The sequence below is a fragment of the Aotus nancymaae genome, unplaced genomic scaffold (genome assembly GCF_030222135.1).
Source record: "Aotus nancymaae isolate 86718 unplaced genomic scaffold, 86718_ANA_hifiasm-v0.15.2.pri h1tg000076l, whole genome shotgun sequence".
Classification (NCBI taxonomy): domain Eukaryota; kingdom Metazoa; phylum Chordata; class Mammalia; order Primates; family Aotidae; genus Aotus; species Aotus nancymaae.
This window is the reverse complement of record NW_026988491.1, coordinates 19897353-19917697: the sequence shown is the minus strand read 5'-3', so window position 1 is coordinate 19917697 and position 20345 is coordinate 19897353. Positions and strand designations below refer to the sequence as shown.

Here is a 20345-nt window from a genome sequence, read left to right as displayed (position 1 = left end):
CACTTCTATGGATACATACAAAAACATTTACAAATAAAATAATGCACCTCTAGAACTTGCTTCAAATAAGCCAGTGGTTAGAGAGGCAATTAGTGGAGTTATAGATGAAACAAGAATGACCATGAATTGATAATTATTAAGTTAGGTGATAGCTACTTGAGGGTTAATTATAGTGTTCCTTTTACTTTTATATTTGTTTGAAATTTCCCATAAGAAAAAAAAAGGAATAAAAGTTTTCTGCTTATACTTTTTATGCTTGACTTTATTATACTAGATTAGAATTTGAAAAACAAAAAACTCTGCTTAATATTCAACTTGAGTATAGTCGCAACCAGCTTAAGAAGAAACTGAATAAGATCAACATATTAAAAGAAACTATCCAGAAAGGTAGAGAAGACATTGATCACCTAAAGAAGGTAATTAATAATGGGTGGCTGAAGTGCCTCTTCATTGAAATTATGACTTCCTTCATGTAGTAAACCTTTTGTGAGCTCCTGCAGGGTCCTGTTAGAGATCAAAGGGGTTGGGGGCAGATTTAAGAAATACTTAAAGTAAAATCAGCAGAGCTATATGAATTACTGGATATCAACATGGGAGGAAGGGCAAGGGGGTGCCACAGATGACTCCTTAGTTCTAACTTGGGTGATTGGTGAATGGGAGCAGCAGGTTAAGGAGAGAAAATTCTGGACCTGTGGAGGTTGAGTTGCCTATGTAATGTCTAGACGGTAATTTCCATCAGGCTGTTAAAGAGTAGATAATGGGGAAGTCTAGGCTGGAGATACAGATTTGGGAGTTGCTGGTTAATGGCAGCAAACTGAAACCACATGAGAATGGTTGAGACTTTTCTAGCAGGGAGTTAGGCAGTGAAGAGCAGTGGAACAGCTATGGGATCTGGAAGGTGGTCACTTAGCTAATGAGGAGAGCCAGAAGAGGTGGCATCACAGAATCCCAAGTTTCAGGAAGGAGGAAATGATCAAGGCTGTCGAAAACATAAAAGACTGGAAAATGTCTGTTTAATTGCCAATTAGAGATCATGATAGTAAAAACACTCTCATTGGAGATTGGGAACAGAAGTCAGATGGCAGTGAGCTGAGGAATGAATCCAAAATGAAGGACAAAAAAAAACCTAAAAACAAAATGAAGGACAAAGGCAGGTAATGATCATCAGTTTCTAAAAAGTATAGAATGAGTGAGTCACAGTCCATGATAGAGGGTCAAGTAGCACATACAGTTCATCTTGGGATGAATGGTTTGGTGTTACTGATAAGATCATAGAATTATCTTATTAATATAAAAAATGGTAAATCTACAATGCAAATCCTCTCTGTTCAGGCTGAAGAAAACTGTCTGCAAATAGTGAATGAACTCATGGCAAAGCAGCAGCAACTTAAGGACCTATGTGTCACTCAGAACTCCAATGCTGAGAAAGTTCAAACTCAAATTGAAGAGGAACGGAAGAAGTTTCTGGCTGTTGATAGGTAATCAAGACTTCATCAGTTTGAAAGACCTAATCAGAGTTTTAAACATGGAAACCATCTATCTGAAATGTACTAAATGAGTTGCATTTGTATATATGCCCTTTGTTGCTCTTGGTCTCACATCACACCCTTCATTCTAATTTTTTTTTCAAACATTCTAAACCAGGAGAGGTGGCTAATTTAGAACAAATAATGTTTTGTTTTTTCTTCAGACAAAAAGTCTCCCTCTGTTGCCCAGGCTGGAGTGCAGTGGTGTGATCTCAGCTCATTGCAACCTCCGCCTCCCAGGTTCAAGTGATTCTTCTGCCTCAGCCTCCTGAGTAGCTGGGACTATAAGCCCATACTACCATGCCCAGCTATTTTGTGTGTGTGTGTATGTGTGTTTCTCTTTTAGTAGAGACAGGGTTTCACCATGTTGGCCAGGCTGGTCTCAAACTCCTGATCTTAAGTTACCTGCTTGCCTCAGCCTCCCAAAGTGCTGGGATTACAGGCATGAACCACTGCTCCCGGCCTAGAGCAAACAGTTCTTCTTGTTAGATGAAAACATGAACCTGTATAGAGTCCCTTATCCTAAATCTACCTTGACATTGGTGCTTCCTGTTGTACAGAGATTCCCTCTAGTCTGTGTAAGATAGCGTAGAGGGTAAGGAGATAGAATTTGGAGCCACAATTTCTGGTTTCATATCCCAGCTCTGCTGTTTACATATGATACCTTAATTTCCTCATCAGGAACCCATCCACAGGATGAACCCATGTTTCTTACCAATATATTAGATACCTCATCAGGAAATTAAGGTATCATATGTATCTACCTCACAGAATTGCTGTATTACATGTGTTAATATTCATACGCACTTAGACTAGTACCTGGCACGAGATTAGCATGTGTGTTTGCCATGATGATGGTGACGACACTTTGACTGGCTTGTACCAAAATGACACCTGCTTTCCTGCCATACATCATGATTTACACAACCATGACTGATTAGACATATTAGTTCTCTGTTTTGGCTCAGCCTTTTGGCATTCTACAATTTTTCTCACTGTCCGAAGACCTTCAGTATTTCTTTTTTTTTTTTTTTGAGACGGAGTTTCACTCTTGTTACCCAGGCTGGAGTGCAATGGCGCGATCTCGGCTCACCGCAACCTCCGCCTCCTGGGTTCAGGCAATTCTCCTGCCTCAGCCTGACCTTCAGTATTTCAAGATACAGCCAGAAAGTTGTCTAAGATTTTGGAGTGGAATTAAAGTCTGTTTACTCTTGCTTTTTTAAAACTCTTGTATTTTGTGTAAATAGAACACATTCCTCTGTTGTTTTTTTTTAAAGAGATGTCTTGTTATGTTCGTCTCAAACTTCTGGGCTCAAGTGATCCTCTTGCCTTGGCCTCCCAAAGTGCTGGATTACAGGCGTGAGCCACCACAATTAGCCAAAACAGGATACTTTCTTTTTCTCTTAATATTCTTGAAAAACACATAGTTCTTTTTTTTCTTTTTTCAATTTCTTTTTTGTCCTCTTTCTAGGTCTTTTAACAAAACCCACATGATTTTTCTTTCTTTTTTTTTTGAGATGGAGTTTCGCTCTTGTTACCCAGGCTGGAGTGCAATAGCACGACCTCTGCTCACCACAACCTCCGTCTCCTGGGTTCAAGCAATTCTCCTGCCTCAGCCTCCCGAGTAGCTGGGACTACAGGCACATGATTTCAATTAGTAAGACCCAAGCCCTCATTTTCAGATAGAAGGCATTACTACATTAGTGGTGGTGGTAATAAAGAAACCAGATTATTAGGTGTATATGGCTTATCCGGCAAGGGATTTCTTTTACTAAGAGACTATTTATCTTGATTTGAGGTTCTAAAATGTAGAGCTTATATTTGAGAATTGCAGCTTGAAAAATTATGCAGATTTAAAAATAAAGTACCTAGGAAAGCACTGTCTTTGGTAACCTTGATTAAATCAGTAATGCTTACTAGTGGAAAACGCTCCCTCAGATTAACTAAGTATATTCATGGCCTTTCTCAGGAGTGTTAACAATTAAATTACAAACATCAATGAGAGGATTCTAGAACTTACAGCACTCATGGGAATAAGTAATCTTTTTTTCATATAAGTTTATAGCATACATTTTTCTTCCTTGGTGCAACATTACATAATGAGTAAAATTACTTTTTCATATCTGTGTAATTACAGGGAAGTGGTGAAGTTGCAGAAAGAAGTTGTAATTATTCAAACTTCTCTGGAACAGAAACGATTAGAGAAGCATAACTTGCTGCTTAATTGCAAAGTGCAAGACATTGAGATAGTTCTTTTGTTGGGGTCACTGGATGACATCATTGAAGTGCAGGTATTCTAGCAAATGACTGTAAAATACATGCTGTTGTATGGAACTTAATGCATTGCCCTTTGCTTATTCTTTCTCCTGTTCTGTAGCCCCTTTAGGGGTGGTGGAGATATCTCTTAGGAGGGAAAAAGGGCAAAATGACTTATCTCAGAGGACTAGGGCCACAGGATGAACCCATGTTTCTTACCTATATATTAGATACCCAAGAGAAACCAGAGAATTAAAAGTTGTTGGAGTTAAGAACGTTTTTACACAATGAACCACAGGCAGTATGCAGATCATCCACCGCATGGGTGGTCCCCTGCACTCTGATAACATTTTACATCATGTCGGGGCAGGCGGGGTGGGGGATGGGTTTCTTGCTCTGCACCTTCTCCAACAGTTGAATTGAAGAAACGTGCCCTACTGAGTGTCTCTGGGTGGTAAGGGAACAGGGAGAGGCAAGAATGGACATAGAAATCACAAGATAAAACCAAGGCTCACTAACATTTCCCTGTTGGCGCTTTTTCTTTTCTTTCTTTTGTTTAACCACATTTGGATTATACAGGATTTAGATTGGCAAGAGTACAATCATTCATTGGTATCCACAGGGATAGTTCCAGGATCCCCCCATGGATACCAAAATCTGAGGATGCTGAAGTCTCTTATCTAAAATGACATAGATTTGGTATTTAACCTATGCACATCCTCCCATATACATGCATGCCTTGTTTTGTGTTTCACAGATATTGCAGGGGTTTTTTTTTTAAATACAAATTGAAGATTTGGGGTAACCCCATGTCGAGAAAAGTGTGTTGGTACCAGTTTTCCAACAGCATGTGCTCACTTTTCTGTTTCTCTGTGTCACATTTTGATAATTCTCAAAATCTTTCAAACTTTTTAATTATTTATCTGTTAAGGTGATCTGTGATAAGTGATCTTTGATGTTACTATAGTAATTGTTTTTGGAGTGCCATGAACCACTCCATATAGGACAAACTTAACAAGTGTTTGTGTTCACATATTTTTCAGATGGGAACTGAAGCAGAAAGTACACAGGCAATAATTGCTATCTATGAAAAAGAAGAAGCCTTCGAAGTAGACTACAGTTCTCTAAGTGAGGATTTGAAGGTAATGGAAAGCTTTCTGTTGTTTATCACTCACAGTAATATGGAATATTTAAACATTACAGAATCATTTTTAGATGATAGAATTAAGGGTGGGTTTTTTAAAAATAGATTTCCTAATGGTTTTGGAAGAAATATACAAAGGAAAAACACTGTAATCATGAAACTTCTGACACCAAATTGTGGGTCTCTCCCACACCAAGCAATTCTCTAATTTTTTGAATACTAAGTGGGTATTCTACAATCCAGTTCAATTCTGACACTGTCCAACTGGAGTTAGCATCAGATCCCACAAGGTAATGGCTCGGTGCCACAAGACTAGCCACTCTTCAGATGCCAGTCACAAGTCCAGGCCTCCCAGACTGGGGCCAACTGGCTATAAATCAGGAGTTCCCACAACCCTTTCCTCAGATTTGATAATTTTCTAGAATGGCTCACAGAACTCAGGGAAATACTTTACTTACATTTACTAGTTAATTTTTAAAGGATACAACTCATGGAACAGCTAAATGGAAGAGATGCATAGGACTAGGTATGAGAAAGGGTCCACGTCCTCTCTCCTGCCTTCTCCAGGCATGTCACCCTCCAGCATCTCTGTGTGGTCACGAACCTGGAAGCTCTTTGAAAACCACGGTTTAGGGATTTTTTTTTTTTTTTTTTTTTTTGGGAGACAGAGTTTCACTCTTGTTACCCAGGCTGGAGTGCAATGGCACAATCTCGGCTCACCGCAACCTCCGCCTCCTGGGTTCAGGCAATTCTCCTGCCTCAGCCTCCTGAGTAGCTGGGATTACAGGCACGCGCCACCATGCCCAGCTAATTTTTTGTATTTTTAGTAGAGACGGGGTTTCACCATGTTGACCAGGATGGTCTCGATCTCTTGACCTCGTGATCCACCCGCCTCGGCCTCCCAAAGTGCTGGGATTACAGGCGTGAGCCACCGCGCCCGGCTGGTTTAGGGATTTTTATGGGAGCTTCATTACATACGTGGTTGGTAAATCATGGCCAATTGGTGATCAGACTCAATTTTCAGCCTTTCTCCCCCACCTCCTTAGAAAAGAGGGCTGAAGGTTCCAACCCTTCAATCACCTAGTTGGTTCATCTTGCAATAGTCCCCATCCTCCAATAGTCAGCTCATTAGCATAAACTCAGTTATGGTTGAAAGGGGCTTCTTATGACTAATAGAAGATGCTCCTCTCATTCCTACCACTTAGGAAATTGCAAAGGTTTTAGGTATGCTGTGCCTAGAACTGAGACGAAAACCAAATATATATCTATTATATCATGTTATCTCAAAATCGCAGTAAATAGGTTACTTTAAAAAATGTTTATGTCCGCATTTCTGTGTTCTGTAGAACACTGGTATCATGAAATGTCTAGCCAAAGAAGAAAAGTTTCTGTGGTTACTTTTTGAGAAAGTATTTTCCCTTCTTGGAGATTCACAATTAATATTAAAGTTTTTGAGAAGTCCTTCAATAAATAAAAGTAACCAACTACTTATTCCAGTATCCCAAATTTGCTCTGCTGGTGTCCTACTGCAGTACCCTCAGTAGACCTACAGGGCCTTTCTCAGGATTGTAGGTGATGGTATGGCACATCCTTCACCGCTGCAGAGCACAGATCTGGAATTCAGCTTTAATTTAACTGAATTTAGTTCCTATAATTGAGCAGCTCTGGCTCTGTTTCCCAGTGATCCCCTGGAGCCATACATTTCTTTGTGTGTTGGCTTCATTCTGAAGCTGCTTCTCTCCTGAAGGCAAAACGAGTGCAACTGTTTTTGGCTTTCCAGCCACACAGCTACAACCTTCAGAGAAGAAAGAAGCTGTCTTTTGTAGTGGTGCTTGTGAAAGGAAAATGAAGACCTGGACCCCAGTTCACTATACCAAGAGGAAGAAATTAGGCTGAAAGCTGAGTCATGCAAAAAGCTGCCTTCCCTTTTGTTCCTAAGCAAAGAGCTACATATAAAAAACTCTTGGCCGGGCACAGTGGCTCACGCCTGTAATCCTAGCACTTTGGGAGGCCAAGGTGGGTGGATCACTTGAGGTCAGTTCAAGACCAGCCTGGCCATCATGGTGAAACCCCATCTTAAAAAATAATAATAATAAAATTAAAAAAAAATTAAAAAATTAAAAAACTCTTGTGTAGGGCTGGGCGTGGTGGCTCATGCCTGTAATCCCAGCACTTTGGGAGGCTGAGGTATGTGGATCACCTGAGGTCAGGAATTCAAGACCAGCCTGGCCAAAAAAAAAATAGCCGAGTGTGGTGGAGCGCACCTGTAATCCCAACTACTTAGGAGGCTGAGGCAGTAGAATTGCTTGAACCCGGGAGGCAGAGGTTGCAGTGAGCCGAGATTGTGCCACTGCACTCCAGCCTGGGTGACAGAGAGAGAAACTCCGTCTCCACACATACAAAAAAAATTATCTCCCCAGGTAGCTACTCAGTGTTCATCTTTTTTTTTTAAGACAGAGTTTCGCTCGTTACCCAGGCTGGAGTGCAATGGCGCGATCTCGGCTCACCGCAACCTCCTCCTCCTGTAATCCTCAGCCTCTTGAGTAGCTGGGATTACAGGCACGCGCCACCGTGCCCAGCTAATTTTTTGTATTTTTAGTAGAGACGGGGTTTCACCATGTTGACCAGGATGGTCTCGATCTCTTGACCTCGTGATCCACCCGCCCCGGCCTCCCAAAGTGCTGGGATTACAGGCGTGAGCCACCGCGCCCGGCCTCAGTGTTCATCTTATGGTAAAGTGCTGATTTACTGAGCATGAGATGAATACATAATTGACTATTCCCTACCTACTCCCTTCCCCTGCAACATAATGGATTCAGTGATGTGACCATACACTCCCTCTTGCTCCTGCCTGCTTTTCCCCTTTAAATATCAAACCCCTTAAAATTATCTCTGGAGAAAGGCACAGACTTACCTCTGGAGCATGTCCTTAACCTTGGTAAAATAAACTAAATTGATTGAGACCTATCTCAGATACTCTCTGGTTTACATGCTGTTGTAAAATTGAAGAAAAGTTTTACCTACAAAGCCTCAGCAACTGTCCCCTCATCACAGTTGCCTGAATGGGGTCACATATTCATTGCTGAACCAGTTACTGTAGAGGGAGGATGGTGTACTTAACCTTAGACCAAACAGGTCCTGCCTCCTAAGTACATGGGATCCAGGACCAAGAAATGGATCCACCTGGTCAAAAGCACGTGCTGCATTAAAAGAAAAAATGGAGAACAGATACTCAGTAGTAATATCCACCACATCTTTTCAGTTCATATGCTGTTAATATATTTTTGTTAGACTTTTGGGGCTCTGATTATATTTGTGGCAAAAAAAAAAAAAAAATTTCCTGGACCGAGCACGATGGCTTACGCCTGTAACCCCAGCACTTTAGGAGGCCGAGGCAATAGATCACCTGAGGTCAGGAGTTTGAGACTAGCCTCGCTAAATCCTGTTTCTATTAAAAAAATACAAAAACTTAGCTGGGCATGGTGATGTGAGCCTGTAATCCCAGCTACCTGGGAGGCTGAGGCAGGACAATCACTTGAACCTGGGAGGTGGATGTTGCGGTGAGCTGAGTTCATGCCGTTGCACTCCAGCCTGGACAACAAGAGCAAAACTCCATCTCAAAATAAAAAAAGATTTCCTGGAAGGGCATGGCTACTTTTTCTCTTCTATTACCACTCGTGTCAGGTTAAGTGTTAACCTGTCTAGCTGGATTGGATCCCCTCACTCTGCACTGTAGTACCTATGCTTGCCCTGTTAGGAGTCTTTTCACCCTGCTGTAAAAGCCAGTTTAAATCCCAGCTACTTGGGAGGCTGAAGCAGGAGGATTGCTTGAGGTCAGGAGCTCAAGACATCCTGAGCAGCAGAGCGAGACACGTCTCTTACAAAAAATTTTTAATCCGATTTATATGTCTGACTTCCCTGTGAGTCTTTAAAGGCAAAGACTGAATAGCTTCCATCATTGAATCCTCATTGTAATACATCGTAGATTATGAATATTTTAAAATAAATGAAGATGAAATATATATTGTTGCTTTTTAGCCAGATTAAAAATTAAGCTGAAATGTATTCCAAGAAAAGAGCACAGCTGACTTAGGAAGCTACACATATTGCAGCAGGACTGCACCTCCAGGCTCAGAGAGGGCTTTGGGGAGAGGAGTAGATCCAGAGGGAACTGGGGTGCCAGATGGTGAAGGGCCCCATGCACACACCTTAGCTTGCTGGATGTAAAAGGCATGTCATGCCAGTCAGTGTTGTTCTTTGTTCATAATAGGCTCTACAAACTGATGAAGAAGTCGAGGCCCACCTTAAGCTCTTATTGCAGCAGGTAGCATCCCAGGAAGAAATCCTATTGAAAACAGCAGCCCCAAACCTACGAGCACTGGAGAACTTAAAGACTATCAGAGACAAGTTTCAAGAATCCACAGATGGTAAAATTGAGTGTAGTCACTAAGAAGATTATATTCATGGGTGTTTTCATTTCTATACCATTCGCCAACAATCTTCACTTCTATTGTCCCTTTTTATTAGACTTTTTTCCTCTGTAGTCTTATATTAATATGTGCTTCTAATACTGAATCACTGTTTCCTTTTTGAAAAGTGTTTTAATTTAAAACCAGGTTTATTGGTGATTTTAAAACATGTTTTTTCATACCAGCAAAATTGGCTTAATAAATACTGTATCAGACTGGGCATGGTGGCTCATGCCTGTAATCCCAGCATTTTGGGAAGCTGAGGTGGGTGGATCACCTGAGGTCAGGAGTTCAAGACCAGCCTGGTCAACATGGTGAAACCCCGTGTCTACTAAAAATACAAAAAATTAGCTGGGTGTGGTGGCACATGCCTATAGTCCCACCTACTTGGGAGGCGTAGGCAGGAGAATTGCTTGAACCTGGGAGGCAGAGGTTGCAGTGAGCCAAGACTGCACCACTGCACTCCAGCCTGAGCAACAGAGCAAGACTCCGTCTCAAAATGAAAAATACTCTATCAGAACTTATCAATATTATTTAGCAATTATCTGTACTAGAAAAGAGGCTCATCAATTCTAAGAGCTATGCTCTTGGAATTAATAGTTTATATATTTTTGAGGTACATTTACTCAAGAGATCCAAACTCAAATCCAGTTTTAAAAATATTTTATGCTTTGTAGTTTAAGTGACAGAACCTCCTCAGTGGTCTCTAAAATAAAGAATATTGATTCTCTCTTAGCTTTTGAGGCCAGCAGAAAGGAAGCCAGAATCTGTAGGCAAGAGTTCGAACAAGTGAAAAAAAGGAGATACGATCTTTTCAGCCGGTGTTTTGAGCATGTCTCAATAACAATTGATCAAATCTACAAGAAGCTCTGCAGAAACAACAGTGCCCAAGTATGTATCGTTCATCCTCAAATACTAATGGGAATTCTGTGTTACTGGTGGTGGGTTTTTCCTGGTGGGAAATAACCGCTGCCACATTATTTGAACAACTCACTTGTGGGGCAAAGTCAGTTCATGAAGAGTGGTTAGGACCTGCACTGTAGATCCCATTCACTTCACACTATCCAGTGTGGACAAGTCAAAATCTCTCTGGGTCTGTTTCTTTATCCAAAAAATGAATGGACTAAATCAAAATTCTGTAGTTTGGTACTAATTTGATTTTATAGAACTGTTGGTCTTTCTGGTAAATGTGGAATAATAGAGGATCCTGGGAAGATGATTGATCTGTAGAGGTGACCAGAGTAACAAGAGAGGAAAAGAACTAAAGGCAGGGTTCAAATTCCGATATGACCCTTTTAATGATAACCACTCCCATTCTGTTATCAACATCCATAGCAAATACTTGTGGAATCGAATTTGAAATAAAGATGTAGGTTGGGCCTTACATACCTGCTCTGGTTTTGTTTTCTCACATTATGACTAAGGTGATCCTGCTTCAGGTATTTAGAACTTCAACTGAAATAACTTGTTTTCAGTAAAGTAAGACTAAAACCCATTAACTCTTTTTTTTTTTCTTTGAGACGGAGTCTCCCTCAGTTGCCCAGGCTGGAACGCAGTGGTGTGATCTCGGCTCACTGCAATCTCCACCTCCCAGGTTCAAGTGTCTCAGCTTCCCAAGTAGCTGGGATTACAGGCGCACACCAACAAACCTGGCTAATTTTTTATTTTTTGTAGAGTCAGGGTTCCAACATGTTGGCCAAACTGGTCTCAAACTCCTCCTGGCCTCAAGTGATCCACCTGCCTCAGCCTCCCAAAGTGTTGGGATTACAGGCGTGAGTCACCATGCCTAACACTTTGAGAATAAGATTTATCTCTGTATCTACAGTACCTGGCCCTTAATAGGTATTCAGTAAAGGTTTGGTGAACGTACCAGTGAGTGAATTGCATGAAGACTGTTTTGTAAGACTGTGGCATGTGCCGCTGAGGTCTGACTGGCAGTCTGGTGGAAAGGGCTGATCCCTGGGTATGTTAGTGTGTTTCCCCCTCTATTGCCTACCCAGACAACTCTCTTGTCTGTGATTACATGTACAACTCAATACATTATTTATAGGCATTGGTAGTTTTCCACAAAAATTGAAGAAAAGCTAACCAATACAATATTTTGTAGTTAAACGCCAAGATGAAATTTAGTGGTTGCTTTTCTGATACTGCTAAACAAATAACATGTGTTTCAGGCATTTCTTAGTCCAGAGAACCCTGAAGAACCTTACTTGGAAGGAATCAGCTATAACTGTGTAGCCCCAGGCAAACGGTTTATGCCAATGGACAATTTGTCAGGGGGAGAAAAGTGTGTGGCAGCCTTGGCTCTCTTGTTTGCCGTGCACAGGTAAGATCACAAAAGCTATTCAGTTTTCATATCAGGGCAGAAGCCAAGAGGACGTTTCTACAGATGATAATACTAACTGTTGTCTTTATTGATATTTAGCAAATGGGATACAAAACTATCTTCTTCAGCCAGACAATTCAGATTATGTTTTAGGCCTACAACAATTTAGACTTTACACAGAAATCTAAGAGAGAATTCAGATTTTTAGTGGTTTGGGGTTTTTTTTTGAGACAGAGTCTTGCCATGTTTCCTAGGCTAGGCTTGAACTCCTGGGTCAAGTAAGTGATCCTTCTGCCTCAGCCAACTGAGTAGCCAGGACGACAGGCACATGCTACCATGCCCAGCTAGTTATTGACAGATTTTTATTCAATTTCTGTTATTATCAATAGCTACTACTATTCCATTTTAGAAAAGAAAAAATATTTGGAATGGCCAGAGGTGACATCAGGATTGACCAAAAAAAAAAAAAAACCCAACTTGTATATTATTTTCTTAGTCCATATTCAGGGATCTGCTACTTAACAGTAAAGAATGTTGAAGTATTTTTTCTATAAAAGCATTTAACCTTCTCATTTCCACTGATGGCAGTGGAACTGTTTTTTTGTAAAACAAATCAAGAAGCAAAAAGTTCTCTAGAATTAAGGCAATTAACCTCTTTCAAGATTCAGAACATTAGATGAAGATCTAAAGTATAGATGCTAAGCCTGGGCAACATAGTGAGACCCCCATGTCTACCGAAAACAGAAAGGTCATACATGGCTGTAGTCCCAGCTACCTGGAGGCTGAGGTGGAAGGATCGCTGGAGCCCAGGAGTTGGAGGCTGCAGTGAACCGTGATGATGCCACTGCACTCCAGCCTGGCTGAAAGAACAAAACTCTGTCTCAAAAAATACATACATAATACAATAAAGTATAGATGCTGCTGCTTCTCTATTTCCATGACTAGGAACAAAAACATACAGGAGTTTGACAACTTTTTACTGGTCTCCAGAAGGAAAAGGAATAGGCTGCCACAGGAAAGGAAAAGAGAAAACCATAAAAGCAGGAGGCCTGCTCTCAACAAGTCATCTGAGCAGAATCAGACTAGGTGACACCCCCATTCATTTAGTCAACATATATTTACTAGTTACTGTGTATCAGGTGCTGTTGCAGGCACTGGGGAGACAGCTGTGAACAAAACAATATACCTGCCTCAAAGATACTTCATTTTAGTTGGGGAAGGCAGACAATAAATAAAGTAAATTAGTAAACTATCCAATATAGAGATTAGAAAATGACAAGTTCTATAGAGAAAAAAATAAAGCAGGGAATGGAGATGGTGAGTGGCAGGCAAGGGTTAGCAATGTTAGAGTCATCAGGGAAGGTCTATTTGAGAAGGTAACATTTGAGCAAAGATTTGAAGGAATAAATGGAGCCGGTCATGTGGATAGCCAAGGGAAGAAAGTTCTAAGATATCAGCAACAGCAGGTGCAAAGGCCCCGAAGGCAGTGTGTGCCTGGCAGGGATGGAGAATAGACTGTATGCAGCAGTGGCAAGCACAGGGCTATCACTGGTAACAAAGTGAAAGATGGTGATGGGTTGGGCCAGGATGAGAGGATATGGTTGTGCAGATGGAATTTGCTGACAGGGTATGGGATATGAAGGAAGAGATGTGAAGGGGATGGCTCTGTGGGTTTTGACCTAATCAACCAGAGTAATAAGAGCTGCCATTCACTGAAATGGGGAAGACTACAAGAGGACCAGGTTTGGAGGGCTGTGGGGGTTAGTTTGAGATGAGTTTGAGATATGTATTGGACACCCACACAGAATTGTAGAGAATGTAGTTGGACATTTGAGGTGAATGTTCAGGAGATAGGTTAGAATTATTGGCAGAAGTGTGGGAGCCTTCAGTATTTGGGTGGTATTTAAAACCCTGAGGCCAGATGCAGTCACCAAGGGAATTGATTAGATAAGCACAGAGCCCTGAGGGCACTAGTTCTCAGACTCAGAAAGAACAGGGGCTGAGGGAAAGTAGACTATGTCCTCCTACAAGTCACAGAGCAGTATTTCAAGGAGGGAGTGACCAACCCCAAATACTCCTTGCATAGGTCACATACATGTGGACTGATAACTGAACATTGGATTTAGTAACATAGAGGTCACCAATTTACTTAGAAATATCTAAAAGAATGTGCTTTATTTATTCTGAATACTGTTAATCTTTTTCTCCAAGTCTTTTGTAAAACAAATAGACAATTGTAACTTACTTGATTGTAATTTTCTTCTAGTTTTCGCCCTGCCCCATTCTTTGTTTTAGATGAAGTGGATGCAGCCCTAGACAACACTAACATAGGCAAAGTAAGTTGTTGATTTTAATTTTCAATAGATTGTCTACAAATCAAGGATCATGTGAGGCAAGCAATATAAATTGCACATTAAAAATCCTTGGCTGTTTCGGAGGCTGAGGTGGGTGGATCACCTGAGGTCAGGAGTTCAAGACCAGCCTGGCCATCATGGTGAAACCCCATCTTAAAAAAAAAAAAAAAGAAAAATCCTTGGCTGGTCACGGTGGATCACGCCTGTAATCCCAGCACTCTGGGAGGCTCATCATGAGGCAGGTAGATCATGAGGTCAGGAGTTTGAAACCAGCCTGGTCAGCATGGTGAAACCTCGTCTCTACTGAAAATACAAAAATTAGCCAGGACTGGGGGCGAGGGCTGTAATCCCAGCTACTTGGGAGGTTGAGGCAGGAGAACTGCTTGAACTCTGGAGGTGGAGTTTACAGTAAGCTGAGTTCATACCACTGTACTCCAGCCTAAGCAACGGGGATTCTGTCTCAAAAAAAAAAAAAACAACAAAAAAAACAGTCCTCGTGGGCTGGACTTGGTGGCTCGTGCCTGTAATCCCAGGACTTTGGGAGGCTGAGGCGGGTGGATTGCTTGAGTCCTAGGAGACCAGCCTGGACAATATAGGGAGACCTTGTCCCTACAAAAAGTTAAAAAAAAAATTATCTGGGCATGGTGGTGCACATCTGTGGTCCCAGCTACTTTAGAGGCTGAGTTGGATCATCTAAACCCAACAGACAGAGATTGCAGTGAGTCGAGACTGTGCCACTGCAATCCAGAAAAGAAAATCCTTTTAAAATCTAAACTAAATATCTAAAACATAAAACAAGATGATTGAAGGTAGTTTTCATTCAAGGATTAGGGGACCTTTAGGAGATAATGGAAAATCAACATGGGGGTCAAATGAGGATCACTGTACTTTATCAACAGTGTTACTGCTGGCGTAACAGGTTTCTCACCAAATCTAGATGTTGGGAATTAGAGATACCCTAATAACAGGCCCTGTGGCAGACAGGTTTATTTATTCTCATGGATCAATTTAGCTGTTTAATAAGGTTCAAGAGTACCATCTCTAAATAAATTCCAAAGGAATTAAAGTTTAAAATCCTACCTCCCCAGCTTTTTAAAAAATTTTAATCTATTTATTTTGAGACCAGGCTGAGACTGGCTAATTTTTGTGTTTTTGGTAGAGATGGGATTTCACCATGTTGCTAAGGCTGGTCTTGAACTCCTGGGCTCAAGGGATCCACCCGCTTCAGCCTCCCAGAGTGCTGGGGTTACAGGCATCAGCCACCACGCCAGCCCTCTCTCTCCAGTTTTATCAAAATGTATCCAATAATTTACTGAACTTGAGCATGATCCTGTTTTCAGTCTTTGAGAGAATGAAAGAACTAAGGAACAATTTCATGCGTAAGAGTTAAAATTTTAGTCAGCAATAAAGGATTGGTGGGTACTCAGAGCCCACCTGAAAGAGCTAGGCTCTTAGCCCACACATCTTGACAGTGACTAGACTGAATTTTGGACATGAGAGTGGGGTCAGCCATGGAACATGAACAAAATGGAGGCAAATCCTGGCAGTGCCCGTTGCTGCGCAGGGGAAGGGTAGCACCAGCCTGCAGAGTTCCAATATCATGGTGCTGCTGGGGCCATTTATTCTTGGAGATGGGTTAATTGGACTGTCCTGGTTCTGATTCCAGACCTACCTGTCTTCAAGAAATGACCAGGCTTTGCATTAATGGCTGCTTGCAAGGTGGCTGCTCTGGTCATGCTGACAGATACATTTCTCACGATTTATTTATAAATTGGCATTCTGGGCCAGGCGCAGTGGTTGATGCCTGTAATCCCAACACTTTGGGAGGTTGAGGTGGGAGGAGCACTTGAGCTCAGGCGTTTGAGACCAGCCTGGGCAACATAGTGAGACCTTGTCTCTATTATAAAGAAATCTAAAAAGAAAAAAAAAATTGGCATTCTGGTTTACAACCTATCCTTGTGAGTAGTGATGTTAAGGAGCCCATGCCTGAGAGAGGTTTTCAGTCTCAGGGTACTGCCTAGCAGGTTCTGTACCTCCAAAGCTGATCTCCTCATTTCTTACCCTGAGTCTCATGTGAAATGCCTGAGTTGCTGCAACCTGAGGTATCTTCTGATGGCATGAATGTAGTCTTTGACCATTTCTCAAGTTGTATTCATGTGACCCAAATCTCTTGAAGGTCCTGCTTTTTTTGAGACAGAGTTTCACTCTTGTCACCCAGGGTGTAGTGGCACGATCTCGGCTCACTGCAACCTCCAGGTTCAAGAGATTCTCCTGCCTCAGCCTCCTGAGTAGCTGGGATTACGGGCGTCTGCCACCACACCCAGCTAATTTTTTGTATTTTTAGTAGAGATGGGGTTTTGCCATGTCGGGCAGGCTGGTCTCAAACTCCTGACCTCAGGTGATCCGCCCACCTTGGCCTCCCAAAGTGCTGGGATTACAGGCATGAGCCACCGTGCCTGGCCCAAAACAGCAGTTTATAAATAAATCATGAGAAATGTATCTGTTAGCATGACCAGAGCAACCACCCTGTAAGCGGCTGTTAATGCAAAGCCTGGTCCTGCTTTTTTAACATGGCACAGGATACACAAGAATATCACATCAACTCCATACCTGCAAAAAGTCTCTGCCAGAAACTTCATGGTAACTGGGGGAAGAAAACATAGGAACAAAAGAACATCTTGTCTCTTGAATGCCAGCCAGTGTGCATCATTAATGACTGGATTCCATGGCTGACTCATTTACGACAAATCTCCCCTTAGGAGGGTAATTTTGGCACTTTATACCCCATATCCTGTGAAGGGAAATCTTTGTGGCTATCTTTTCTTGGTTGCGTTTAAGGTATCCACGTTTTAGGAAGAATTAGATGTTTGCATTGGTGGCATCTCCAGGTACTAGGTCTTACTTAAGAGTCTTATTAGTATCCATCCTATGTATTAATACCTTTTAATTGCTTTATCCCTTTGAGATGTAGCTGACACGCTGTTGCTGAATTGAGTATGAGCAGTTATGTAGTATGAGGAACTATGAAGCACCCTCCACTCCCTCTTGTGATTAGGGTGCCCAGCATTCACAGTTGGTAACTCCAGGAAAAATGCATGCCATGCATCTTCGCATAGTCTCCTCTTCTTTTTCTATTACGGGCCCAAGCCCATTTTTTTGTAGTCCTGTCATAATGGCTACTGCCATTGCCTCTAATGCTGGAAGTTCCTTCTATGAACTCAGCCTCGTAGAGCAGTTTCTTTCTTTTCTCATGTAAAACATGGCCAGTGACTCACTGGTCAACGGAAGCTGCCATTCCTACTTCCAGAGCTTGTGTCCATAGGATCTTTGGTGCAGTCAGAACCAATACACATGGAGAATATCCATTCCAGGCCCTCAGAGAAATCCCAGGAGTTGGCAGTACCTTTGTTAGACTGTTGATAGTTTTTCTTTTCTTGGAGTTGATCACGCTCTTAAGTTCTGAGTAGTTTATTCACCAAGACTCGTCTCTATTGAATCCATTTTGCACTGCTCATTTCCTTGGAATTGAGCTTCCTGAAGGAACCAGAGCTCACCTCTAACCAAATGACTTATATCATAATCCATAATCAATTGTCCTATTTTTCCCTTCAGGCTTTGATTTGGCAAAACAGGAAGTTGGAAGTTTGTTGTTAGACAGAATCTCTCACTCTGCCGCCCAGCCTAGAGTGTGGTGGCATGATCTTGGCTCACTGCAACCTCTGCCTCCTGGGTTGAAGCACTTTTCCTGCCTCAGCCTCCAGAGTAGCTGGGATTACAGGCACCTGCCACCATGCCAACCTAATTTTTGTAATTTTAATAGCAATGGGGTTTTGCCATGTTGGCCAGGCTGGTCTTGAACTCCTGACCTCAGGTGATGTGCCTGCCTCAGCCTTCCAAAGTGCTGGGATTAAAGGTGTGAGCCACCGTGCTCGGCCTGGAAGTTAGAAGTTTAAATGCCAGCCCTTGTACACCCTCAAAAAATACTTTGAGTGGTAGTTTCTTTTGTTACAAAGGCTGATTGCCTGTTCACATCACAGTATCTTAAGTTGGAGCTTTATTCTTTAAAGTGTTAAAGTCTTCGATCATAGGTTTAATTCTCATTTTAGAATCTATTTCCATTTCTTCAGTTGTTGTGGATTTATTGAACTATCAGAAAGGTGGGTAAGTCCTCATTCACTTAAACTGAAACAAGGCCTTTCCTTCCTAGAGAAATGTGTACTTTTTTATTTCTTCCAGGTGTCAAGTTACATCAAAGAGCAAACTCAAGACCAGTTTCAGATGATAGTCATCTCCCTAAAAGAAGAATTCTATTCCAGAGCCGATGCACTAATCGGCATCTATCCCGAGGTAAAGATAAATCAGGGGAGAGGAGTATACCCACTGTCAACTCCCCTTAGTACCCTGACATCCACCGGGCTTTCCTTTCATAATTAAAACTTCCAAATAGAGTCTGAGGCTTAAATGATTTTTTTAATCAAGATTAAAAGTAACTACTGGTGTTTTCCTTGACACTATATATATATATATAATTTTTTTTTCCTCTAAGGTGTTTGAGTGTGCATGATAGTGACAATATATATTTTAAGTGAAAAAAGCAAAGGGAAAATTGCAGAAAAGTAGGATAGTTTTGTTTTGTGAAATAGTCTGTTAATTTACATAAACTATTATACTTATTTCTGTAATATTTCAGTGTTTTAAGCAAAAACAAATTGTACTGTGATAGAGCAAGGAACCATTTATCCTCCAAAAGTATCAGAGGACAAAACAAATTCATTAGAAGTTCCAAGCTGTATAGTAACTTCTAAAGTGTGAACACACCTTTCTCAAGCCATTGAAAATACTAACCTGAACTGATGGAGTAGAGCAGCTAGTTCAGTAGAGCACACTAGTTGAGGTCACTTGGTTTTGGACAGTTAGGATTTACTTCCTGCATTTTCTTTTAAGCAAAGATAAAAATTAATTTACCGTCTTGTGCCTACAGAATGTTAGGGGACCACCTGGAAATACAATGCATGAGTAATGGAAATTCTTATACCAGATAATAACAGAAAACCCACAACCGACGTAAATGTAGATGATACCTTTTTAGGTTTAAGAAGATTCCTTTTGAATGCAATTCTAGACTCACTAATGGCTCTTATTTGACTTTAATAATACTTTTTCCCTAATTAGGGAAACTTTTAACTGTCTTCTCTCCATTTTAGTACGACGACTGCATGTTCAGCCGAATTTTGACCCTAGATCTTTCTCAGTATCCAGACACTGAAGGCAGAGAAAGCAGCAAGAGACACCGAGAGTCTCTCTAGGGGCAGTCTTGCAGTGGCGGCCCGATCACTGTTCAGTTCCCACTCTAATACTCAAACAGCTCCTCCACAGCAGACTTCTGGAGCAAGCAGGACCAGCCTGGGGCGCCCCTTAAGAGAAATCTTAGTAGTTCTAGCCAGAGAGACTGTAGCTCACCTCATTTGCGTGTTCACACCCCATTCTAGTAGGGAGTTTTCAGTGAGAGCTGGTGTTCAATGAGTTGTTTTAAAAAAGAGAAAAGGTAGAATTTTGTACTGTAATTCTAACTTCTATTTTGAAATAAGCTAGTCTGGTTGGAAAAATTTTGAATTCTGCTTCATCTTCACTCTGATCTTGCCTTGTACCCAAGTAATCTTTAAGGGAGCTACTCGGGTTTTAAATATATTAGTTATAAGATTGTTAATAAACTTTTGAAGCTGGATTTTGGGAAACTGTTTCAGATAAAATATGTTAGTATTGAAAATAACAATAAAAAATGTTCTAATTTCCAATGTCTCCAATGTATAATTTTTGAAGCCAAAAAAAGTTTAATGGTGAAATTGAATGATGTCTGTTTCAGTGCAATTTGAATTATTCTGAATAGAATTTCTGTTAAGGAAATATTGAAGAACACAGTTTCTCAAGTGACAACTGACGTCTCCACTTAAAAACATTGTTATGCAAAGGAAAGTTGCACTTTCAGTACATTTCCATTTCAAAATGGAACAAAACAGGCTGGGCATGGTGGCTCATAGCTGTAATCCCAGCACTTTTTGGGAGGCTGAGGTGGCTGGACTACTTGGGCTTAGGAGTTCAAGACTAGCCTGGTCACCATGGTGAAACCCTGTCTCTACTAAAAATACAAAAATTAGCCAGGCATGAGGGGGTGCACACCTGTAATCCCAACCACTTGGGAGGCTGAGGCAGGAGAATCACTTGAATCCAGAGGCCGAGGTTGCAGTGAGCTGAGACTGCACCACTGTACTG

At 41.4% G+C, this 20345-nt stretch overlaps 1 protein-coding gene across 3 annotated transcripts in view; it reads left to right on the top strand.

Moving 5' to 3' along the window:
• Positions 1–19870, top strand: part of SMC1B (structural maintenance of chromosomes 1B) — a 90502-nt gene extending 70632 nt beyond the window's left edge. Inside the window, exons 16-25 of one of the 3 annotated variants that reach the window (XM_012449464.3) lie at positions 275–416; positions 1333–1478; positions 3664–3817; positions 4826–4924; positions 9197–9353; positions 10132–10286; positions 11570–11721; positions 13988–14057; positions 18312–18422; positions 19280–19870. In XM_012449464.3, coding sequence (XP_012304887.1) covers positions 275–416; positions 1333–1478; positions 3664–3817; positions 4826–4924; positions 9197–9353; positions 10132–10286; positions 11570–11721; positions 13988–14057; positions 18312–18422; positions 19280–19381 — 1288 coding nt within the window. In that variant the 3' untranslated portion in view covers positions 19382–19870. The remainder of the gene's footprint in view (positions 1–274; positions 417–1332; positions 1479–3663; positions 3818–4825; positions 4925–9196; positions 9354–10131; positions 10287–11569; positions 11722–13987; positions 14058–18311; positions 18423–19279) is intronic. The other 2 variants (XM_064368207.1, XM_012449465.3) reach the window with 2 other exon arrangements.
• Positions 19871–20345: the final 475 nt, after the last annotated feature.